The sequence below is a fragment of the Hemitrygon akajei genome, chromosome 30 (assembly GCF_048418815.1).
Source record: "Hemitrygon akajei chromosome 30, sHemAka1.3, whole genome shotgun sequence".
NCBI classification, from domain to species: Eukaryota; Metazoa; Chordata; class Chondrichthyes; order Myliobatiformes; family Dasyatidae; genus Hemitrygon; species Hemitrygon akajei.
In genome coordinates, this window is record NC_133153.1 from 13,334,982 (window position 1) to 13,357,093 (window position 22,112).

Genomic DNA, 22,112 nt, shown 5'->3' on the forward strand with positions numbered 1-22,112 from the left:
GAAACTCAAAAACATTGATCAGCCAGTCTTGTCCCTCATGCATTCAGGTCTCTTTAATGATAACTTTGTAATTCCACGTACTGATCCAGGTTACAGGTTCATCCACCTTACCTATAATACTCACACCATTGAAGCAAACACATTTTGTCTTATCAGACCCATCATATTTATTAGCATGTCCCCTGTTGCCTTTCCTGTCTTCTTACACCTTTGTGCATTTGATATTGTCATCCTAAAAGCACAATTCCACTTATCTACATATAATTTGTTGCAAAATTTCACAAAATTAATCATAATTATTTATTTGAGAGGCAAATAGGCAAATGGTTAAAGAAACTAAAAGCTGTCCAGAGCAAAAACTATATAAGAGAATTAACATCACCTACCTTGGCTTATTCTGAGGTATACCCTTGGGATCAACAGCAAACATCTTGCAAATAAATACAATGACTGGAGCTGTTTCATCACTCTTGCATTCAAGAAATGCTGAATGTATTAAAAAGAGAATGAAAGGTGTCACTGTTTCAATAAGTTTAAGGATGGCATTGATTATGTTTTTGAAATAATTGATAGAAGCAGCTACAAGTGAACTATAGCTTCACCAGTTACATAGTACTTTCTGACCCTGACAAACTACTACTAGAAAATTGCTTTTCACAATAATAGCTTCACATTTTAACTAATTTTCTCTTAAATTATGCTTATTAAAATAAAGATTCAGAGTTTTAAAATAGATTTTTTACTGTCTTACAAATCAGTTACCACTAGAAATGGAAGAGACACAAAATACAATTGAATTATTGTATTAATCCAGAATCCACAAGAGCACAGTTGTCTATATAAGTGAAACAAAGATAAAACAGAAAGTCTGTGTTACGTCAAGTACCGTGGCCTAGTTGAAAATCAAGCTTGACATAGCTCGGTCAATTGCTGAACTCAGCAAGACTGAATCACTCGTTAAAAACAGACCAGTTCTAATACAGCTTTTTGTGTGATATTTGGATATCTTCCAGTACACAACAAGGCTGAGGAGAAAATTGCACAAAACTACCCGTCAATTTTACGATGTATTAATTCAAAATTCAGTGGTTCTCAAATATTTTGGCTTGGCCTTTGAAGTCACTGCGATTTCGAATACTTCGCTCTTTAAGGACAGAGAACAAAACAAAAACACTGAAGGAAAAAACCAACCAACCTTATGACCAGTTTTATAATGTCCACAGCTTTAAGCTTAGAGCAGAGAGAAATAAAATCAACTATTTTCAGCAATGCTTTGAGTTGGTGTAAAAGTTCAAAGGTATAACATTTTAGTTTATCTCATATTCTATTAAGAATTTAACCTTCAGAAATGAATGTAAACTAGGGTGGGAGGGTGGTTGTGGGTAACAAGCACAAACCTACACCTTAAGTACTAACACATTTTAAAGGGAAAGAGTAAGCACTGAAGTAAACACAACTTTCCTTAAGTAAATCTCAACTATACAGAAGAGGAAACCCAATGGAAAGTGTGTTTTTGTCCATTTACATCCTATACCTCATAAATGCCTTTAACCCATTTCTTCCCAATGTTATACATGCACTATTATGCTGTTCTTGCAGCTGTAATACTGATCACCATCATATTAATCTAATGCAAAAACCTCTAACTTTATTTCGTAGAGGAACAATTTAACACAGCACAACTCTGCACAGAGGGTCATTTACAAGAGCCAGAATCAAAGAAATGGAGAGCTTGAAGTACAGAATTGCAAAACTGAGATGAATGCAGAGATGAAGGAGTAAAGCCTTACAGAGAATTGAACACATATAGGAATTGAAAATTTGTCTAACCATTGCTGCAATGTCACTTAATTGAATGGATGGCATGCAAAACATTTTTTCCATAATACCTCTGTACATATGACAATAATAAACCAATTTATGAAAATAAGAGGGTGGTGGATACAGCAGTGGGGATGGTGCAGTGTTGGTTACGCGACTGATGAGCTGAAGTCAATAATGCACTTGAGAATATTCAACATACAGTTTTGCCCCACTATTCAAAGGTAGAGCGTTCCTATGAAATGGTTTGTAAGCCAGAATGTCGTAAAGTGAAGAAGCAATTACCATTTATTTATATGGGAAAAATTTGTGAGCGTTCGCAGACCCAAAAAATAACCTACCAAATCATGCCAAATAACACATAAAACCTAAAACAACAGTAACATATAGTAAAAGCAGGAATGAACTGATTAATACACAGCCTATATAAAGTAGGAATACTTTTCTGCAATAATTGCAGCACTGTCCACTGTAAAGAATTTCTCACGCAAGCACTCTCAGCAGAAGCACTCTTTCCAGTAACCTTTAAGCTATGAAGCTGCCAAATCATACCAAATAACACATAAAAATACACAGCCTATATAAAGTGGAAATAATGTACGTCCAGAGTAGTTTCACTTACCGGAATCAGGAAGACAGTGAGCACACTGATGATGGCTGAGTCGTCGGAGGTTGGGGTGGTGGGAGGTAGAGGAGACTGGGGTGTCATCTCATCATCACCTGTTTCCACCAGGGCAGGCAGGTCACCTGCTTCTATGTTTGCCTGCCTCGATGTCGAAGGTCGAGGTTCGTCGTCTGCTGTGGCTGATGTGGAAGGCTTGAAAAACGACAGTATGCTTGACTGCTTAGCCTCGCGCATTTTTCTATCACACAGTTCTTTGTAAGCACTCAAACCATCCTGCAAATATTCCCTAAACCTACGTACCTTTCAAAATTAAAATCGTACTTTTCTGCAATCATTGCAGCATTGTCAATCGCAGCAAAAATCTCATGCAATTGCTTCATATTCAGTTCCTGGACGACTTCACTTTCGGGCTGTTCGCTACTGCGTTCGGTTTCAATTGTTATCCTTTCCTCTTCATCCGTCAGTTCTTGGTCATGGGATGCCAAAACCTCTTCAACATCATCTTCATCAACTTCCACAAACCCAGCCTCCTTAGCCAAACTCACTATGTCCTTATTTCGTTCACCATGATGGAAACGCTTAATTATGTCTAGTTTTACGCTAAGTGTAACACCCTTATGCGCTCTTTTAGGCTTTTCCGATTTACAGTGAAAACACCTTCTGTTAGCAAAAACAGGTAACTAATATTGGTCTTTCGTAACAGCGAGGTGTCGTAAAGCTAACATTCGAAAAACAGGGGACACCTGTACAACTATTGTATGAATTCTCTTTTGAAACTAAATATGTGGCTAGTAACTATGTTTCACTTGTAAACATTTGCTTATTTGCCTTTTTACTATCTTTCGTGAAATTAAACACCAATTTTTAAAACCACTTTGTAATCTTTCGATAACACCCACACCAAATCATTCCACTGCTTGCTCCATAAACCAGGAGTTATAACAAAATGCACTGTAGATAACACATCTGAATTTTTTTTTTAACATAGAAAAGTACTACTAATTCTGCTCCTTTGCAGGACATATTCAAAGTTACAGTCCTATTCAGACCACCTCTCTCACTTCTTCCCCCATCACAATTATGACTCCATCTATGTTGCTTTCTGCTCCCAGCCAGTTTCATTACCTTTGCTGTCAATTTGCACCTGCAATCATCTTCATACAATCCATCTGGTCCCTTTTTAAAAAATAGTTCCCCTCTTAATTTCAATCTATACTCTCCCTACACAACAGAAAATACTCTGACCATTCACCTTATCTATGTTTAATGTCCTGGTTAACATTTCTACTACTATGTTGAGAGGTAGCTTATATTAGCAATTTTCTATAAAAGCAGTGTGCCATGCTAGAAAGTGTGTTTTGGCTTCGGCTAAGATGAGGACCCATGTTGTCCAACTTAAGAATGTAAGTCAACAAATCAGGATTTTGGGAAGTGACAGAAGGTTCTAGAGAGCTATGGGGAAGAGTTTTCTGTAGTCTAGTGTGTGGTCTTTTAGCGGGAGCTGTGGAGAAGGACAGAAGGGAAGATGCTGCAGAATGCCCTTGGAAGGAGAGACCCCATTGCAAAGAGTCCTTTGTGCAGGTGAATGGGCAATACTTCTGAGAAAGAGAGCCAGGTTGCTTGAGATGGTCTTCGAGGGGAGTTCAAAACAGTGGTGGATGTTTTCACACAGATTGTGTGTCCAGCACATGAGTAAGAGATACACCCCCGAATACTCAACTTTGAAAGAGACGAGCTCCAACAGTTATGTGCACAGTGGACTGGTTTAACTGCAACAGGCCCTTTTATTATTTTTTGTTTTTTTTTTTCCTATTAACTGTTTGATAAAGCTGAAATTGGTAAAGGTATTTTCTTTATAATTTTATGCGGTGTACAATCTGTTATTTCTTTGACCGATAATTGTGTATGAGCAGTATTTACACAGCATTTCCTCAAATTGAGATGTCTTTCATTGGAACATCATGACATTCCTGTTTGGTTCAACAAACAAGGAATGGAAATACCACCATAATTTTTCATTTAACATTTATAAACATGGCTGTGATCTACATTTTTAATGTAAATGGCAATGAAAATGAAAAATAATAATCATGCTGAAGAGACATTTTATTACAAATGTAAAACTTCATTCCATCTTTCTCTGTTATAGTTATAGTGAGGCCACAAGAAACTCATCAAAAGGGCCATTATACATTTGAGAGTCTTGACACCGATCCTTTCTCACAATAAGCCTTCAGTGTTGCTTCTCGCTAGGACTGCTAGACAGTGAAGATCTGGAAAACTTGATTTAACACCCTTTCTCATGCTCAATGTCATATCCATAATCACCAGGCTGAGGTAAACATGCAGTGACTAAGGGGCCCAATTAGAAAACATCTCAGTATCTATACTCATCTGAGGCTTTGAAGAAGCTTAACTAACTCTTTAGTGAAAGATTTTATTTTTCTTACATCCCTGATTAATTTACCCCTGGAAGCAGATTGCTTTCACAATCATTTCATGGCTCCACCCCCTTGTGTCCAGATTGCTTTTCTCAAACAAATGCTACAGAAGATACTGCAGGCATTGTTACTTCGACTGTTTAGGTACTGTTGTCATCAGATTCAGTGTTCTGCTAAACAGCAACTGGCTAATGAACTACCGAGAACAGAAGAAGCCCGCTATTTATCTAAGTTCATCTGGAAAATATACAGCAAAGAGCAAAAAAGTTCACTCATTACCTCAGGCCAGTGGTTACTTGCCCATTACTTCTTCAGAAGAGCTTTCCTAGATTCATATTTTAATTATTTTATTTTAAAAATTGTTAACAGAATGGTAATTTAAACCAAGAAATTATTTTAAGTCCCATTGTTAGGTATTGGAAACATTTTTGTGCACAGTTTCCAGCTGAACCAACAGATGGCAGCAGTTAAGCACATTTCTTCTACATTTAATTTTGTCAGCAATGTGCTCTGTTACAGGAGATATTTTGATTTGATGCTTTGCTTTTAAGTAGGGAGTGTGCGGCCAGCTAAACTTAGAACAATTTTCTTAGGTCAGATAAAGTATAACTATGGTTGAAGATTTGGAATAATCAGCATTTTAGGGCAAGAAAATGAACAGTTGAAACTTAAACGAGATAAATAACAGGCATAAATAACAACTCAAACTATTAGGAACCATTGCAAGCATATATGGTGTCAGGCACAGCTCAGCAGCAACACTTCTGGGTACATGCTCAAATTTCATTCTCAGGACTGGTGTACATACTCTAAGCTGAGAATACAATGCAACACAGAGAGAATCCTGAGCTGTTCGAAATCCTATCACCCAAGCAGTAGATTCAATGAAATAGGCACAGAAAATCCCTCAGCTGTATTTGCAGAGGTTCTCCCAGAGGCCTAGATACTATTTGTCCCTCAATCTGTTTCATCACTTCTTGTTAAGATTCTGCAGTGCTGAAATTGAGAGTTGGATTATCCAAATCGCACAAGTACCCATACTTCACTTGGTGTAAAACATTTTAGGGAATGCTCCAAGACAATCAAAATGCACCAGTAACAATGAAGACCATTTTGGAAATTCTAACTTTTATCTCAGTCCAATTCTTTGGGTTTGAAGATTCAACAGGTTAGTAGGCAATAAAATCCAGCTGGCTCCTTGTCCTGGGATACTAGCCATATCAAGATTCAATATTCAGCATTGTTTAGTGTCATTTCCAGTACACAAGTGTAAAGGAGAACAAAATGATTGTTACTCTGGATCCAAAATAGCACAAAAACACAGTAAGATAAAAAATACCATGGTAAAAAACACAATAAATACAAATACATAAGGGGGAGGGGGGATGTGTGTGTATGTATAAAATATAACATACAATTAATATATATTATTAATTGTATGTTCATAAAGTGACACTAGGCACAGGAGTGTTTGTACATAAGCTGACTGACAGGAAATGATAAAGAAGTGGTGGTGGTGGAGGGGTGAGTGAGTGCAGGTGTGGCTTAGTGGAGGGAGATGTTTATCAGTCTTACCACTTGGGGAAAGGAACTTTTTATTTATTCAATGATTTACAGCGTGGAATAGGTCAAACCCCTCTTCAAGCTGTGCCATCTAGCAATCCCCCGATTTAACCCTAGCTTAATCTCAGGAAAATTTCCAATGACCAATTAACCTACCAACCAGTACATCTTTGGACTGTGGGAGGAAACAGTGGTAGCCAGGGGAAACCCACGCAGTCACCAGGAGAACGTACAAATTCCTTACAAGCAGCAAGAATTGAACCGGTAAAGCATTGTGCTAATTTATTGGAAAACCTGTTATAATAAAGTTGCTCTGTTGTCAATTATTCCAACAGAATTGTTCTGTTGTCAGTTAGCATTATTTTAAACTTTCTTTGGCATACGGCATAGTGACTTTTCCCACATAAAATCTGCACAAACTTCCTGTATTTGTCTTCTTTGCCTTTGACACTGCAGAAGACTTGGACCAGCTGTCTCCACCCTAGCACATGATTCCCATGGTTACATGTCAAGAATTTCCCAAAGTAAGGCAAGTATATGTAGTCAACAACACCTGTCTGTGATTAGAAAATACTGTATTCACTTCCTTTTGGTAACGATGTTTGTTAAAAAGTATCCTGATGCATGCACATCCCTGGCTCTTAATGCCAAAAAAAACATTAGCTAATCTTTCGGTGTAAGTATACCTGGAAAAGATCAGCTCCACCATGGCCACGAGTATCCAGAACATCTTCAAGGAGCAATGCCTCAAAAAGGCAGTGTCCATCCTTAACGACCCCCATCACCCAGGACATACCCTGTTCACCTTGCTACCATCAGGAACGAGGTACAGAAGCCTGAGGCACACACTCAATGATTCAGGAACAGCTTCTTCCCCTTTGCCATCCAATTTCTGAATGGATATTGAACCTATGAACACTATCTCATTTTTATTTGTTTTTGTACTACTTATTTAACTATTTTATACATACACACACATAGATATTTACTGTAATTCATATGTTTCTATTATTATGCATTGCATTGTACTGCTGCTGCAAAGGTAACAAATTTCACACATATGCCAGTGATATTAAACCTGATTCAGACAAATCCTTCTTACAGCTCAACATAAGAAAGCGCTTAAATCTTTATTTTAAATTTGCATGTTAGACATGACACCATTTTAACTTGCATCCCTCCCAAAAGCTTGGGTAGGTGAAATAGTTGTCCTTTGACTTACTTTCTCCCACACCTGCAACAACTGGAATGGGGCATTAGTCCAACTCTTTCTGACTACCTTAACGAGCTCTTCCACTCACTTCCCTTCACTTCTGCAATTCTTTAACCTTGAATTTGAACTACAAAATTACAGTGTTTATAGTTTAGCAGCACTATTGCAGTAGGGGATTAGTTGATACCTGCTCTGCAAATTAGTCCTGCCACTCCACTGGACAAGAACTCTTTATTGCTACTATGTATAGCACTACTCATGAAAACAGTACAGATTAAAGGTACAACAAAAATTAAATGGTCATATTAATTCTTTCACAACACTCAAATGTCTACTTCCTGGTTAATACAGCTTAAGAGAGCAAATGTAAGATGGAATGGGAGAAGGGAGAATGCTGCATGTACAGTACACAACATTTTTCATGACCTCAGGATGTCCCTGTCTATTATTTTAAGAGATAACTGAGTTTTCAAAAATGACCTTTTTTATGCTGAGGCCTAAAGAAAGACTGTAATGAGGAGAATCATTCAATTCTATTAACAAGTGACAGTCTGCACAGTGGAGAGAAGACCTTCCACCTTGGTGCTTCTGATAGATGTATTATGTGTGCAGGTGAGATTCCCAGTGAATGTATTATAGAAAATTCGCAGACTATTCATTTGAGATGGCATATAGGCAGTGTTGTTATTTCACAGCCCTGGTGACCAAGGTTTATTCCTGATCTCTAGTGGTCTCACTATGAAGCTTGCACTGTCTCCTTGTGACTGCAGGTTTCCCCTGGACGCTCCGATAAATCACTGGTTAGTGTAAGCGCCAGTAATGTGGGTGGTTTACAGCAGAATGTGGTGTGGGCGGGGTGAAGACTGGGCGTAAGAGTAGATATTTCTTTTTCAACTGTACTCAAAAACTAAGAAAGGGTGTGGGAATAATGAGTGTGTGCTCCAAGACCTGGCATAGACTCAATAGGCTTCCTTTTGTGTCACCCAGAAATTTGACTTCATCAGAACTGGAAAGGAAGAAGGAAGAAGTGAGAAAAGTAAAGGTGGGGCGAGGGGAAGGAGTACAAGCTAAAATAGGTGCAGCCAGGTGGATGGAACAAGCAGGGAGGTGATAGGTGGAAAAGTAAAGGGCTGGAGGAGGGGCACCTGGGGGAAGGTGATAGTTAGGTGAGGAGAGATGAGAGTGCAGCCAGAGTGGGGAATGGGAAAAGAATGAAGGAGGAGGGAGAAAATTATTTGAAGTTAGTGAAATCTATGTTAATAGCAGCAGGTTAGAGGTTACCCAGACAGAATATGAGCTGTTGCTCCTCCAGTCTGAGAGTGGCCTCATCGTGGCAGTAGAGGAGACCATGGACTGACATGTTGAAATGAGAATGGGGATTGGATTTCAAACTGTTGGCCACTGGGAAATTCTGCTTTCTGCAGAAGCAGCTTGACAAAGCAGTCCCCCAATCTATACTCAAAAACTTTGCATCAGATCTTTTTGAAGCCAAAACTATTATATCAAACAACTTATCACTGTTTTATTAATTTCAATTATGTAGTATTTCTGCAACCATAACAAATTTAAATTAAGGCTGTCTTCTTTGCTCTAAACTGTAATAAACTTATAAACACTTATTTTATATGTATGCAGAGATAATTTATTTCTAGTTAACGTATATCTAGTTGAATGTGATCGTGATGGCAAGGTGATCTCAACAAATAAAACCTCTTAAGAGTACCTATAGCTAACAAACTTTTCAGAATGTACAATGATACTGTTATCTGACTCTCAATTCAATGCTGAATGGCCACAAATACAACACTAAGAATTGAATCGGAGGGAACAGTAAAGTGACAAAAGACACAAAACGATGATGTGGCTTTTCTACCAACCACTGCTGGTGCCATTCACCTACTCCAACAAATATGAACGGGTTCAAAGTACTTATTTATGTAAATGGAAAACAGCATGAGCAAGCCATACAATCTTTCAGGAAGATCATGGCTGATTCTTCATCTCAATATTTGCTCTTGCTCATATGTAGTATCTGAAGTTGGTGCACATTTTCAAACATGGAACTTTGAATTCTACAGAGCACATGTGCTTATAACAACTGAGAACATGAACGCCTGTACAGGTGTCCCCCGTTTTTCGAACGTTCGCTTTACGACACCTCGCTGTTACGAAAGACCTATGTTACCTGTTTGCGCTAACAGAAGTTGTTTTCATTGTTATGAAAAAAGACAGCGCGCACCCTGAGCAGCCAAGCTTCTCGCCCGGAACTGCATTCCAGCCGGCATTGTTTAAACACGTGCCTGTGAGCATCTGTGCTTTATGTCGATATATTTTGTGCATCCATTAGCAAGATGAGGTCTAACGTATCAGAAAACCCTAAAAGAGCGCATAAGGGTGTTACACTTAGCGTAAAACTAGACATAATTAAGCGTTTCCATCATGGTGAACGAAGTAAGGACATAGTGAGTTTGGCTAAGGAGGCTGGGTTTGTGGAAGTTGGCGAAGATGATGTTGAAGTGGTTTTGGCATCCCATGACCAAGAACTGACAGATGAAGAGCTGATGAAGAGGAAATGGTAACAATTGAAACTGAACGCAGTAGCCAACGGCCCGAAAGTGAAGTCGTCCAGGAACTGAACATGAAGCAATTGCGTGAGATTTTCGCTGCGATTAACAACGCTGCATTGATTGCAGAAAAGTATGACTTTAAATTTGAAAGGGTACGTAGCTTTAGGGCATAGTTGCAGGATGGTTTGAGTGCTTACAAAGAACTGTATGATAGAAAAATGCGCGAGGCGAAGCAGTCAAGCATACTGTCGTTTTTCAAGCCTTCCACATCAGCCACAGCTGACGATGAACCTCGACCTTCGACATTGAGGCAGGCAGACATAGAAGCAGGTGACCTGCCTGCCCTGGTGGAAACAGATGACGATGAGATGACACCCCAGTCTCCTCTACCTCCCACCACCCCAACCTCCGATGACTCAGCCATCATCAGTGTGCTCACTGTCTTCCTGATTCCGGTAAGTGAAACTACTCTGGACGTACATTATTTCTACTTTATATAGGCTGTGTATTTTTATGTTATTTGGTATGATTTGGCAGCTTCATAGCTTAAAGGTTACTGGAAAGAGTGTGTAACCCCTGGGTCACCTCAGGCATCGCTCAAACTCGTTCTAGTCTAGGGGGAGCAGCCTTCGGCCCCGCCAAACTGGGTAATCAGCTGGTGTGGATGCTGTGTGATGTCCCCGCCTCGCCCAAAAAACAGACAGTACACCTTATGCGATTAAATGAGTACAATTTATAAAGATTACTATAACTAAGCGATTACTAACGATACAGTATATATGAATAAGAGAAAAAAAAGAAAAGGCGCCAAACTTATCAAAGTCCAAACCACTTCGTGCACAACCGTTGGAGCTCAATTACTGAAGTCTTCTGGCATTCGATCCCCTCCGACTTCCTCGACCCGCCTCCTGGGACCCCCACGGTGGTCGACCAGACGCTCCATACTCCTCTGTCTCTGTCTCCTCTCATCACCGAAAACCTTGGGCCGGGGACCCCCCGCTCGGGGTCCGTTCCGTCGCCCAGCTTCCAGCATCCCGTCCTCTCTCTCTCACTCCATCGCGCCGATTCCCCAAAATCCCCGCCAACAATCAGTTTACAGTCCCAAACAAGCTTCTAGCACTTATCATAACAAAGACGCTAGCATTCCTACTATTAACACAGGCGCCAGCATTCCTACTTTTAACAAAACAAAGACGCCATTTTGATTACATACACAGTAACAAAGAAAAAGAAACCCCGTTACAAGTGCTTCTGCCGAGAGCGCTTGGTGAGATGCACAGTGCTGCAATGATTGCAGAAAAGTATTCCTCCTTAATATAGGCTGTGTCTTTATCAGATCATTCCTGCTTTTACTATATATTACTATTATTTTAGGTTTTATGTGTTATTTGGTATGATTTGGTAGGTTATTTTTTGGGTCTGCGAACGCTCACAAATTTTTCCCATATAAATAAATGGTAATTGCTTCTTCACTTTACGATATTCCGGCTTATGAACTGTCTCATAGGAACGCTCCACCTTTGAAGAGCAGGGGAAACCTGTATATGATTCGGAGAGGAATAGGCAAATAAGTTTGAGTTACTATTTCACAGTTTACCATACAGAGTTCAGGAAAGGGAAACCAGAGGTCCATGAGTCAATCCTCATCAGAGGATCAGAAGTCATGAGGGCTAGCAACTTTAAATTTCTGGGTGTTACTATTTCAAGGGACCTGTCCTGGATCCAGCATGCAAGTGCAATTGCAAAGAAAGCATGGCAGCACCTCTACTTCCTTTGGCATGACATCTAAAACTTTGACAAACTTCTATAAATGTGTAGTGTACATCACGGCCTGGTATGGAAACACTGATGCCTTCAAACGGAATATCCTACAAAATGTAATAGATTCAGCCCAGTACATCACAACCACAGAGCACATCTGCATGAAACACTGTCATAGGAAAGCTGCATCCATCATCAGAGATCCCCATTCCCACCTCCATACTCAGTCATGCTCTCTTCTTGCTGCTGTCATCAGGTAGAAGGTACAAGAGCTTCGGGGCTCACTCCACCAGGTTCAAGAACAGTTACTACCCCTCAACCATCAGGTTCTTCTACAGAAAGGGACAACTACACTCACTTGCCCCATCATTGAAATGTTCCTACAAACAACTAGCTCACTTTCAAGGACTCTCTCTCATGTTCTTGTTAGTTATTGCTATTTATTTATCTTTGCATTTGCAAAGTTTGTTATCTTTTGCACTCCAGTTGATCTTTCACTGATCTGGTTATAGTTACTGTTCTCTAGGTTTGCTGAGTATGCCCACAGGAAAATGAATCTCAAGGTTGTATATAGTGACATATATGTACTTTCATAATAGAATTTACTTTGAATTTTGATTTTCTCAAGAGATGGCTACCTGTGCTTCAGAAAGATGACATACAACTTTTTATTGCCTGAAAACAAAATTCTAGTCGGGAAGCAGCTGCACACAATAGCATTGACTATTTAGACATTATGGAATTGCAATGCTTAAAATGAGTCACCGCATGATTAATCAATGCAGTAAGATCTATAAGGATAATGTATCATTTACTACGGCACTTTACTACTATCAGCAGTAGTGAAGCTCAAAATGGCCTCAAAAATTAAGCATTCACAAGTCACTGTAGAGATGATTATCTGCCTACCCGCAGATTTCACATTTCAGCAACAATGCAAACTGCCAGTGTCCCCATGTCCGTTGCTTCTTGAATGCACGGACATCATTGACTAAGTAAGAAGCATCATATCTCCGTAGACCTAACAAGGAAGGCATGCTCGTTCGTCAAAACACAGAAGTTAAACATAATAACACACCATTTTGCCCAATGGTTCATGTCAGTTTGCCTCCCACATGAACAAATTCTTGGGATTATGTCTACATAACAACAACTGACGATTACAAGTCCTGCCAAATCCAGAGAAAATGTTTTTGTGTTGCATCCAGTTGAGTATTTTACTGGTGTAAAATATAAAACTCAATCTCAACAAACTGTGGCTAAGCTTGAACCTGAAGGATAAGGTTTTTATTGCGGTTTGGCCACAGAATCCTTGAAATCATTGAAATGTAGCCACAGAAATTTCTAATACATTTCCTCCTTGTTTAGTTATGTAGTTGACACAGTTATGAGCCACAAAAGGACTTGCTGATATTCAATTAATGTAAAACTACAAACAATTGCATTAACTGTGTTATAATCAAAAAGTATACTTTGCAAACCAAAGCAACCTCATTCTGATTTATTCAAAAACATTGCAAGTGTATAACAAGAATCACTTCAAAACAAGAATCTCATCTAGTCCAGAATATTTCCTTTCCTAATATTTCAGACCTTCCATAGATATTAAGCTGCCACTTTGAATACATCAAAGGTACAGAATTTAAATTTAATCCTAAATGTTTAAACATCAACACATAATTGATGCTAATTCATTTGAGCGAAGATGCTCAGAGTAAAGTAAGTTTGTAACCTTAATTTACATTCATCAATTTTTTGCCGTTAACATTTCATGAACGTTTCCTTTTAATTATTTATACTTAAGATGAAAAATATATGTCTGCCACATTTCATGTGCCCAAACTTCACTTCCTGTGGTCACCTTTTTTATATCATCATGCCGTTTCCCTTTAAGGGCTGATGACAGCCAAATTTACCTCACCACCTTCTCTTTTGAAACTTCCATTGTCTCTACATCATTAGACTTTTCCTCTATCAACTCAGAATGCACGAGCAAAAACTTCCTCCAATTAAAAACTGAGAAGACATTTACTCATTTCAAACTCCATTCCCGAGCTACTATCTCCATTCCACCTCATACCAACTCTGACTGCTCACAGCCTTGATTTAACCTTCAAATTGAGTTTCAGATCTCATACTCCTACCACTTCTGAAGACTCCTGTTTCACTGACATAAGATCACTCAGCTCTGATGTTGGCTTAGCTCCTATCCAGTTGAAATCCTGACCCCATGTCTTTTTCCATTCCAGACTTGGTGACTGCAAATTTCTCTTGTCCAGCTTCACTCTTTAACACTGTGAAATGTGAAGCCATTTGAAATTAATCTGCCTATTCCTGCTACAGTATCACCAAGTTATTATAGATGGAATTCACTGAGGCATCATAATCAATTCCACATGTGCACTGGTGTTAAGTGTATTGGTGTTCTTTGAGGATCATTGTCAAATACATTGTACAGAAATCTACCAAAGTCACATACATGGTGTTACAACCTTATAAAAGGTAACATCTAGATGCAGATCCATCTCTAGCATACATGTCAAATATGACGTGCACTGTTGGTTAGGGTCGACCATGGATGTTGCGTCCCAGCCGCCTACATGATACGCAAGCCATGGAAATACGACGTGCTGAGCAAGCTGTTGCCCATGTAGCAGACTTCCCCTCTCTCTGCAGCTAATGAATCTAAAGGAACGGCTGAGATCAATACAGTTGGCGCCAGTGGCTTCGCAGGAGTTGCCAGTCTGCATTGAACTCAACATAGGATTGTCTTAGGGACCCCAGCTCCGGATTTTTCCTCAGGTTTTACTCCCAAAGTATTCCCCATGAGTGGGTATAGCCACAGAGCAGTGGAGGTTTGAGATCAGAGTTTTCCTTCTCCTAGAAGAGGGGCCAACCACAGCTGACGAGCCCCATCTGCCCAAAGATACTGGTTTTAAGGCACCAGTAACCCGTCTTTGCCCCTTCTCCGGTCAGAAGAAATAGTCCTGCTGGGCTTAGTAGCTAAGCCTCATGTGAAAGCTAGAAGCTGGGCTTGGTTGTCAAGAGTCTACTTGAGAGGCACGCCATTGGGAACATTTAATAGATAGTGGGAGTTTATCCCCACTACCACCCCCAGCTATAACAACCTTAAGGAACATTTCAAATATAATGCCATCTTAACCTGGTGTTATTTGATGGATCTCTGGTATCCTTTAAATATTTTTTGAAATACAATGAATTTGCATACAAGACAAATGAAACAATATATGGGTTTCTAAATGAGGTGTGAATTGCACTTTGCAGAAAACCAGGATTCCTACCATACAGGACAAATGACACGTGTCAAACAATGTCACAAACTCACTTCACTAACAAGTACATCACCAGTCAGAGAAACCCTAGCAATTTGTTACAACGCTCCCAAGCAATTTGATATCAGTTAACAATGGTAATATTAAAAACAAACAAGTATGACTGGCTCTAACACTCACTTGAGGGATTATTTTTGCATAATTGCAGAAACAAATAAGATCAATGCTCTTTTAATTAATTTACCCTAAAAATGTGAATTCGTTCAAAAAAACAGTATTCAGCATTCAAAAATAAAGAGAAAAGGCAGTGTATCTTCCATTTTATCAAACTGCACTGTACATTATAAAGGAAATTGAAGTGCACTTCCATTTACCTTGTTTGAGTGATTGGGTTTCGGTCGGCAATGAATCAAATCTTCTGCTGCGCACACACATAAGCTTTTCAACCCGTTCCTCAGTAATATCCAATGGGCTAGGTAACTTGCGACAGACCATTGCTTTTGTATTGTGTTAAGGAAAGTACAGATAGCTCCATTCCAAGAGCTAAGTTTTCTTTTTACCCTGTTAACCATTTCACTTTCTGCCACAATTCATAACTATTGCTTTAACTTTAGTAAAAAAAAAGCCCATTATTAATCCTTTTTTCACATTAATGGCATTCAATATGATGCATTGTCGGAACATACATGTAACTTTTTTTTACTTTCTATAGATATATTTTCCCCTGGAGTTTTATGGAGCGTTTCAAAGGAACTGTTTTTACACCATCCACACACACAAAATCTTGCAGGTATGGAATAAAACCATCCTTCTTTATAGCTGTCTTTCCTAACTTACATCTTACAGCATAAATGTTCAATGTCTCTAAAATTAGACTTCTGGTGATTTTTTTTCATACCTTTTCCCCATCTCTTAACAACATAACTAAAACATCAGACACAGTGAAACCATTTGACTTTGTCAGAGCAACAACCTTAATTTTTCTAAAATATGACTTATTTTCAAAAATATATTTTATTCATAAAATTTGCAATATACATAGTATATTCAGTGGCTGCCAATTCACAGAACGTGGAATATTCCAATCACTTACATGATTTATTTTATATCAGCATAACATCAATTTGTCTTTTAAATAATTTCCATGACAGACAGAGTATCTGGCCCATTAGTGTTCACTGATGGGTGGGCATTAAATTGTAACCTTTCCCCTTTGAGCTTCTGTGGAGACCACACGAAGATTCAATATGTTCTTTAATAGGCTGTCCCAGATTGTGAAATGTGCCAAGTCTATAGCATTTGGTCATGGACAGTTCCTAGCCCTGGAAGTCCAGCAAGTTTCCAGAAGACCAAGAGCTGTCTTTCACCAAGCCGATATTCTTCCAACAGCAGTTGGTGTTTGTTTCAGTCTACATCCCTGGGAACAGCTTGCAGAGGTCAGAGTCCTGCTATGCAGCTGTTCAGGATGAACCTCAGCAAAATGCAGTGCATCCCTTTCCAAACCTTAATGGCAAACACACATTTCAGAAGATGGATGACAGTTCCACCCTCTGTACAGAGTATCATAGTGCTGCATTTCCAACGATGTATGAAGAATTTGACAGACAGAGCTTTTGCATCACCTGACAGTGCTGGTGTTGATTTGAAAGGTCTAAATATAGATATTCTTTCACAAGACTGAGAGTCTGCTCAAGGAAGCATCCGACAAGATCCACCAAGTCAGAGAAAATTTCTTAAATATTATAGGTGCTGGAAATTGAAAGTAAAAACAAAACACTGGAAATATTCAGAAAATTAAGGCCAGGTGTGGGAAGAGAATAAAAGTCAACATTTCAAATCAATGCCCTTCATCAGAACACCAGAACAGATGAAGAGTCTTATACTTAAGCATTGCCTCTGGTTCTCTTCCCACAGATGCAACCTGACACGATCCACCATCTCAGTTCTATGCAGACCTCTGCTGACTGACTTGTGATCAATCCTGCACAAACCTTTCCAAATCAGGTTGGCAAATGTGCATGCAAATGGAAGGTTCTGTAGCAGAGTGATCAGAAACCTCCTACGCAATCCCAGGGACAGATTAAAAAATATGCATAATAACACTTGTTATTTGTGTACCCAGGGTCTATGTAAAGCTTGATGCAACCATACACAAGGTAGTCATCAGGATGAGGGTCATGCTAGGTACACTTCTCTCAACATTTTCTGGAGAAATGTGCATGACATATCTGCTGACAAGATTCATTTTTGATCTTCACATAAAATGGAACGCAGATTGGGTCTTTTTGAAAGATTTGATAAACGGCTTGAAACACACACGAACACGACAGGAAAAACAACAACTTTGCTTAATTCCAGAATTAATTGGGAAGCTTTGTCTTTTACCCACTAAGTAGTACTGCGTTACTGAATCCCTGTGAAGTCACATCCAATTGCTGATTGCACATCTAAGTTCCATTTTGGATGATGTTCTAGCAATAGTTTTCTTCTAACCCAAACTAATTAAGCAACCTTGTCCCTCACTTGACAGTTGTACCCCTGAATAGTGAAAGGACGTCAGGAATATTTCCGCTGAATACAGCAGAAGACAATGTGAATCACCTTTCAAGTTCAGACTTAACTCAATATGCAGTGACCTTGGAAAGGAAATTGTAGCCCACATGAACCAGTGAGCAAATACTTACTTCTTCCCCCTCCCATTTTGGCTTGTAGATGATGGAGATGATGCCCTTCCTCTTGGATTCCGAAACACAGTCAGGTCAAGACAAAGTCCTATAAATTTCTTGCATGTTGGGGCTGACCAAAGCCAAGTTTAACAGCCGTTTAGGTAATATTTCCAGGAGTTTCATTCATCTTGAAGGAATCATGCAATTTCATCCAATCTTAATGGGTTGTCATGATTCTGCCACATCCAGAAACCTCCAGAAATTCTAGGAGTCTCAGGTCTTCAGAACATTTGGTCCTGAATACAAGGATTTACAGATTTTTAATAAACCCTGCTGCGAGCTACTCTATTTCTGAAGGCTACAGAAATATAGTGGCTCACAATAGAGTACGTATATTAGATCACAGAGCATGTCGCATCATACTCTTGTAGAAGACTCTAGATCTGAAGGAGACCATAGAGAACTCTGAAACATTTACATATAACAAGTAAGAGTAATGTTTTGAACTCTGTTCCCCAAGGATAAAGTATTTCTTTAGTCTAGAAACAGTAGTTCATACCTTATTCTATTTCCTGGTCTCCAACCCACTATATGTATGTGCTGCCACATTCTCTTTTATATCATGTTACATAACTGTATCCACAATCCTTTTATCTTGAACCTTAGTATGCACTTTTAGTAAATTTATGTATTTTAGTAAATTCTAGTAAATTTATATTCACCGCATTCCCCTTTCAATAGATTCAAATATTTGAGTTTGAGTCCAAAACTGCCTTAATATATTTTAATCATTAAAAGTTTAAGAACTGAAACAAAGCTTTTTTTTCAAATATATAAAGAGAAAATGCTGGAAATACTCATGAAGTCAGGCAATATTTGCAGAGTTGAAAACAGACCTGAAATAAGCATTTTGTTATTGTTACAGATTTTTGGCATTTCCAGCATTATTTAAAATTCAAGCATGTAACATTCAACTTCTGACTACCTCTGAGCCCATCCCTACTGACAGTTCCAGTTACACCAAGATTATGTTTTTGTAGAATACAAATTTCCCAAGAAAATAATAATTTTCCTCAAATCCAATTGTGCGTACACGTTTGGTCCAGCAATTAACCCAGATGTACTGCAGACTGACAAATCAAGGAATACATTTCTTAAAACAATCTTGATGCATCAGTAGACCATTGTTTGATTACCTCCTGAAAGGCTGCATACAAATGATCAGAGGAAAAATAGCCATCTTCAGATTTAATTAGGTACCGATTTTATGACTGAACTATAAAATATGAGCAAGGAGAAAATATTTCTTTGACAAATAAGTGGAGATATAAAATTTGAAATTCATCCACAGAATGATGCAGTCAGAGAAGTGAAAGAATGAAAGCAGGAGCAGATTCAAGAGCAAACACGAGGAAATCTGCAGATGCTGGAAATTCAAACAACAACACACACAAAATGCTGGTGGAACACAGCAGGCCAGGCAGCATCTATAGGGAGAAGCGCTGTCGACGTTTCAGGCCGAGACCCTTCGTCAGGACTAACCGAAAGGAAAGATAGTATGAGATTTGAAAGTAGTGGGGGGAGGGGGAAATGCGAAATGATAGAAGACCGGAGGGGGTGGGATGAAGCTAAGAGCTGGAAAGGTGATTGGCGAAAGTGATACAGAGTTGGAGAAGGGAAAGGATCATGGGACGGGAGGCCTCGGGAGAAAGAAAAGTGGAGGGGGGGGGGGGGGAAGTACCAGAGGGAGATGGAGAACAGGCAAACAACTAAATATGTCAGGGATGGGGTAAGAAGGGGAGGAGGGGCATTAACAGAAGTTAGAGAAGTCAATGTTCATGCCATCAGGTTGGAGGCTACCCAGCCGGTATATAAGGTGTTGTTCCTCCAACCTGAGTTTGGATTCATTTGGACAATAGAAGAGGCCATGGATAGACATATCAGAATGTAAATTAATCAGAGCAGATTCAAGAGCTTGAGTTTTTCAAAGTTTCAGATCCCCAATATTTTGTCGTTATAATAACCAAGGCTGTCCCTAGTTACTGATGGCTATTTTAAAATATTGATCTCCATCATAATGGATGTAAATTATAGCTCTCCAATTTGTAAACTACTAGAATTTAATTAAATACATGAGGCACAGCTTAAATAGAAATTAGTTGCTTTTTTTTTACCTTCTTATATGCTGATTTTGGAATTTTATTCTTACCAGTCAATTACCAAATCCTGTCAAAGGTAGCTAAGGGAACAGGTTTCATTCATTCAATGTCAGTTTGCACTTTTGTCAGTTTAAATAGTTTTCGAGCAGTTCATTTCAGGTAGCTTATTAGCTGGTTAGGTTATACAGATGAATTAACAAACATTATTACAATCACTAACAATTTAACCAATTTGTGATTTGGTTAAACCAATATTATTAAACACTGTAATCCAATAAAGGATCATATAATCAAAGGATACACAGCACAGCCTGGGAGATGGGAAGCCACTGAGTGCAGATGGCATTGAGATGTACTCTAGGATCCGTGTGTCGTGAATCACGAGGTAGAATGGATAGACCTAGTGAATTTACTATCTTGTTAATTTTCTCTTTGTCCCTGGAAACCAAGACAAAAGATTACTATTTCTTAACATGTGCTCACACCAGTTATATTCATTCTTAAAGGCATATTCAGAGGAATGCTCAAAAATTCTCATTCATAGAATGTACAAAATTGAAGATACTCTTACAAAACAAAATCTGCATTTCATGCTTAACATTATGCTGAAATCAGAGTATTTCATCTTTTGGCACAGCAATCCCACATAATTGAGCAAATGAGCTCAGTGCATTTGAGGTCTTTAGAGGTTTAGATAGTTAAATAATTTCAAGCAGGTTTCAATTTAATTGTTGCCCTTACAATATGTCAGACCAGAAGGAAAAGCCCTGAAATATAACCCCTGTAGCGCTCTGAAACATTTTCATTTAGTAGCCATGGAAGATGGTATTAGACTGTTTCTGTTAAGACAGAGAAATTCTGACTCAAAACTAATAAATTTCCTATGAGTAGTCCAACACAGTTAATTTTGTGTTTTTTTCCCCCTGCGTTTGTATTGCAAAGTAACTGTAACAGTGGTTCTCCCTCATTGAGGCAATATTCTGCGTGTCTGACTAATAATGATTGAAGCTGCAAGCAGTATAGGCATACAATAATATTTATTTACCACTTTACAAATCCTGTAAGTGCCTTTATTCTTGCATCAACAAAAAATTAATTTACAATTTATCCATTAAAATGATTTAGTTTGCTTCACCTTAATAGATTTGATTTAATTTCATATTCAAATAGTCAATCAGTTCCTTCCCTTGACCAAGTTAGCATTTATCAATGACTATCTTAGTCTCTAAAGTTGAAAGATTTCTATCATGTACCGTGTGTACAATTACTAGGCTGAAATGAATTATTTAATCAATTGTATATTAATTTCAGCACAATTGTTCTTCACAGAATTGCAAGCAGCTATATACAGGACAGGAATTAGCTATGCCTGAGAAGGAGCTGGTCTAGTACTTGAACATGTAATTAAACCAAATCCCCCACTGATGGATGTGTGAGAGAAAAAAAAACTTTATGGTGCCCAGGTTTTAAACTTCGCAGTAAAAATTTTAAGGACTGTATCAACAGAAACAACATAATCAAATTACCCTATTGCTTGAACATTTTAAAGTAACTGAAGTGGAAAACTGCATCTAAACTTGCATGCACTGAATTCTTTCACCTAGGCAGCATAAACAGTGTGCTGCCTGGGTTAAGCCCAAACTCTGTAAACATACCCAAGGGCTGGCTGCTGTTGCAACAGTTGGCAGCTTTGCTCAAATTCACACCAAAAATAAAAGGTTCACATAATACTGCCACTATAGGAATGCACAGACGTTCACAGTCATGGTCATTCACTTTGAATTAGGATGGAAAAGAATTTGGAGGAACTCAGACCAGAACAAAATTACTGACAGCAATGGCTTTTGTTTTTTGCTTCGTCTCTCTGCATCAAAATCTTGGCTCATCTAAAATATTAGGATCACTCAAATAGGAGTTACTCAACAATATGTATAAGCAAGCTATAAATACAGGTTGCCAAACAGGCTTCTATATTTATGTTTTATGTTAATTTCATGTGTACC

The 22,112-nt window shown here is 38.7% G+C and overlaps 1 protein-coding gene across 2 annotated transcripts in view; it reads right to left on the reverse strand.

The window, feature by feature from the left end:
- efl1 (elongation factor like GTPase 1) overlaps window positions 1-22,112 on the reverse strand; it is a 280,941-nt gene that overhangs the window by 182,342 nt on the left and 76,487 nt on the right. For both annotated transcript variants that reach the window (XM_073033003.1, XM_073033004.1), the window contains 3 exons: window positions 20,411-20,547; window positions 15,659-15,781; window positions 387-486 (listed from right to left, as the gene is read on the reverse strand). In XM_073033003.1, the coding sequence (XP_072889104.1) occupies window positions 387-486; window positions 15,659-15,781; window positions 20,411-20,547 (360 nt within the window). The remainder of the gene's footprint in view (window positions 1-386; window positions 487-15,658; window positions 15,782-20,410; window positions 20,548-22,112) is intronic.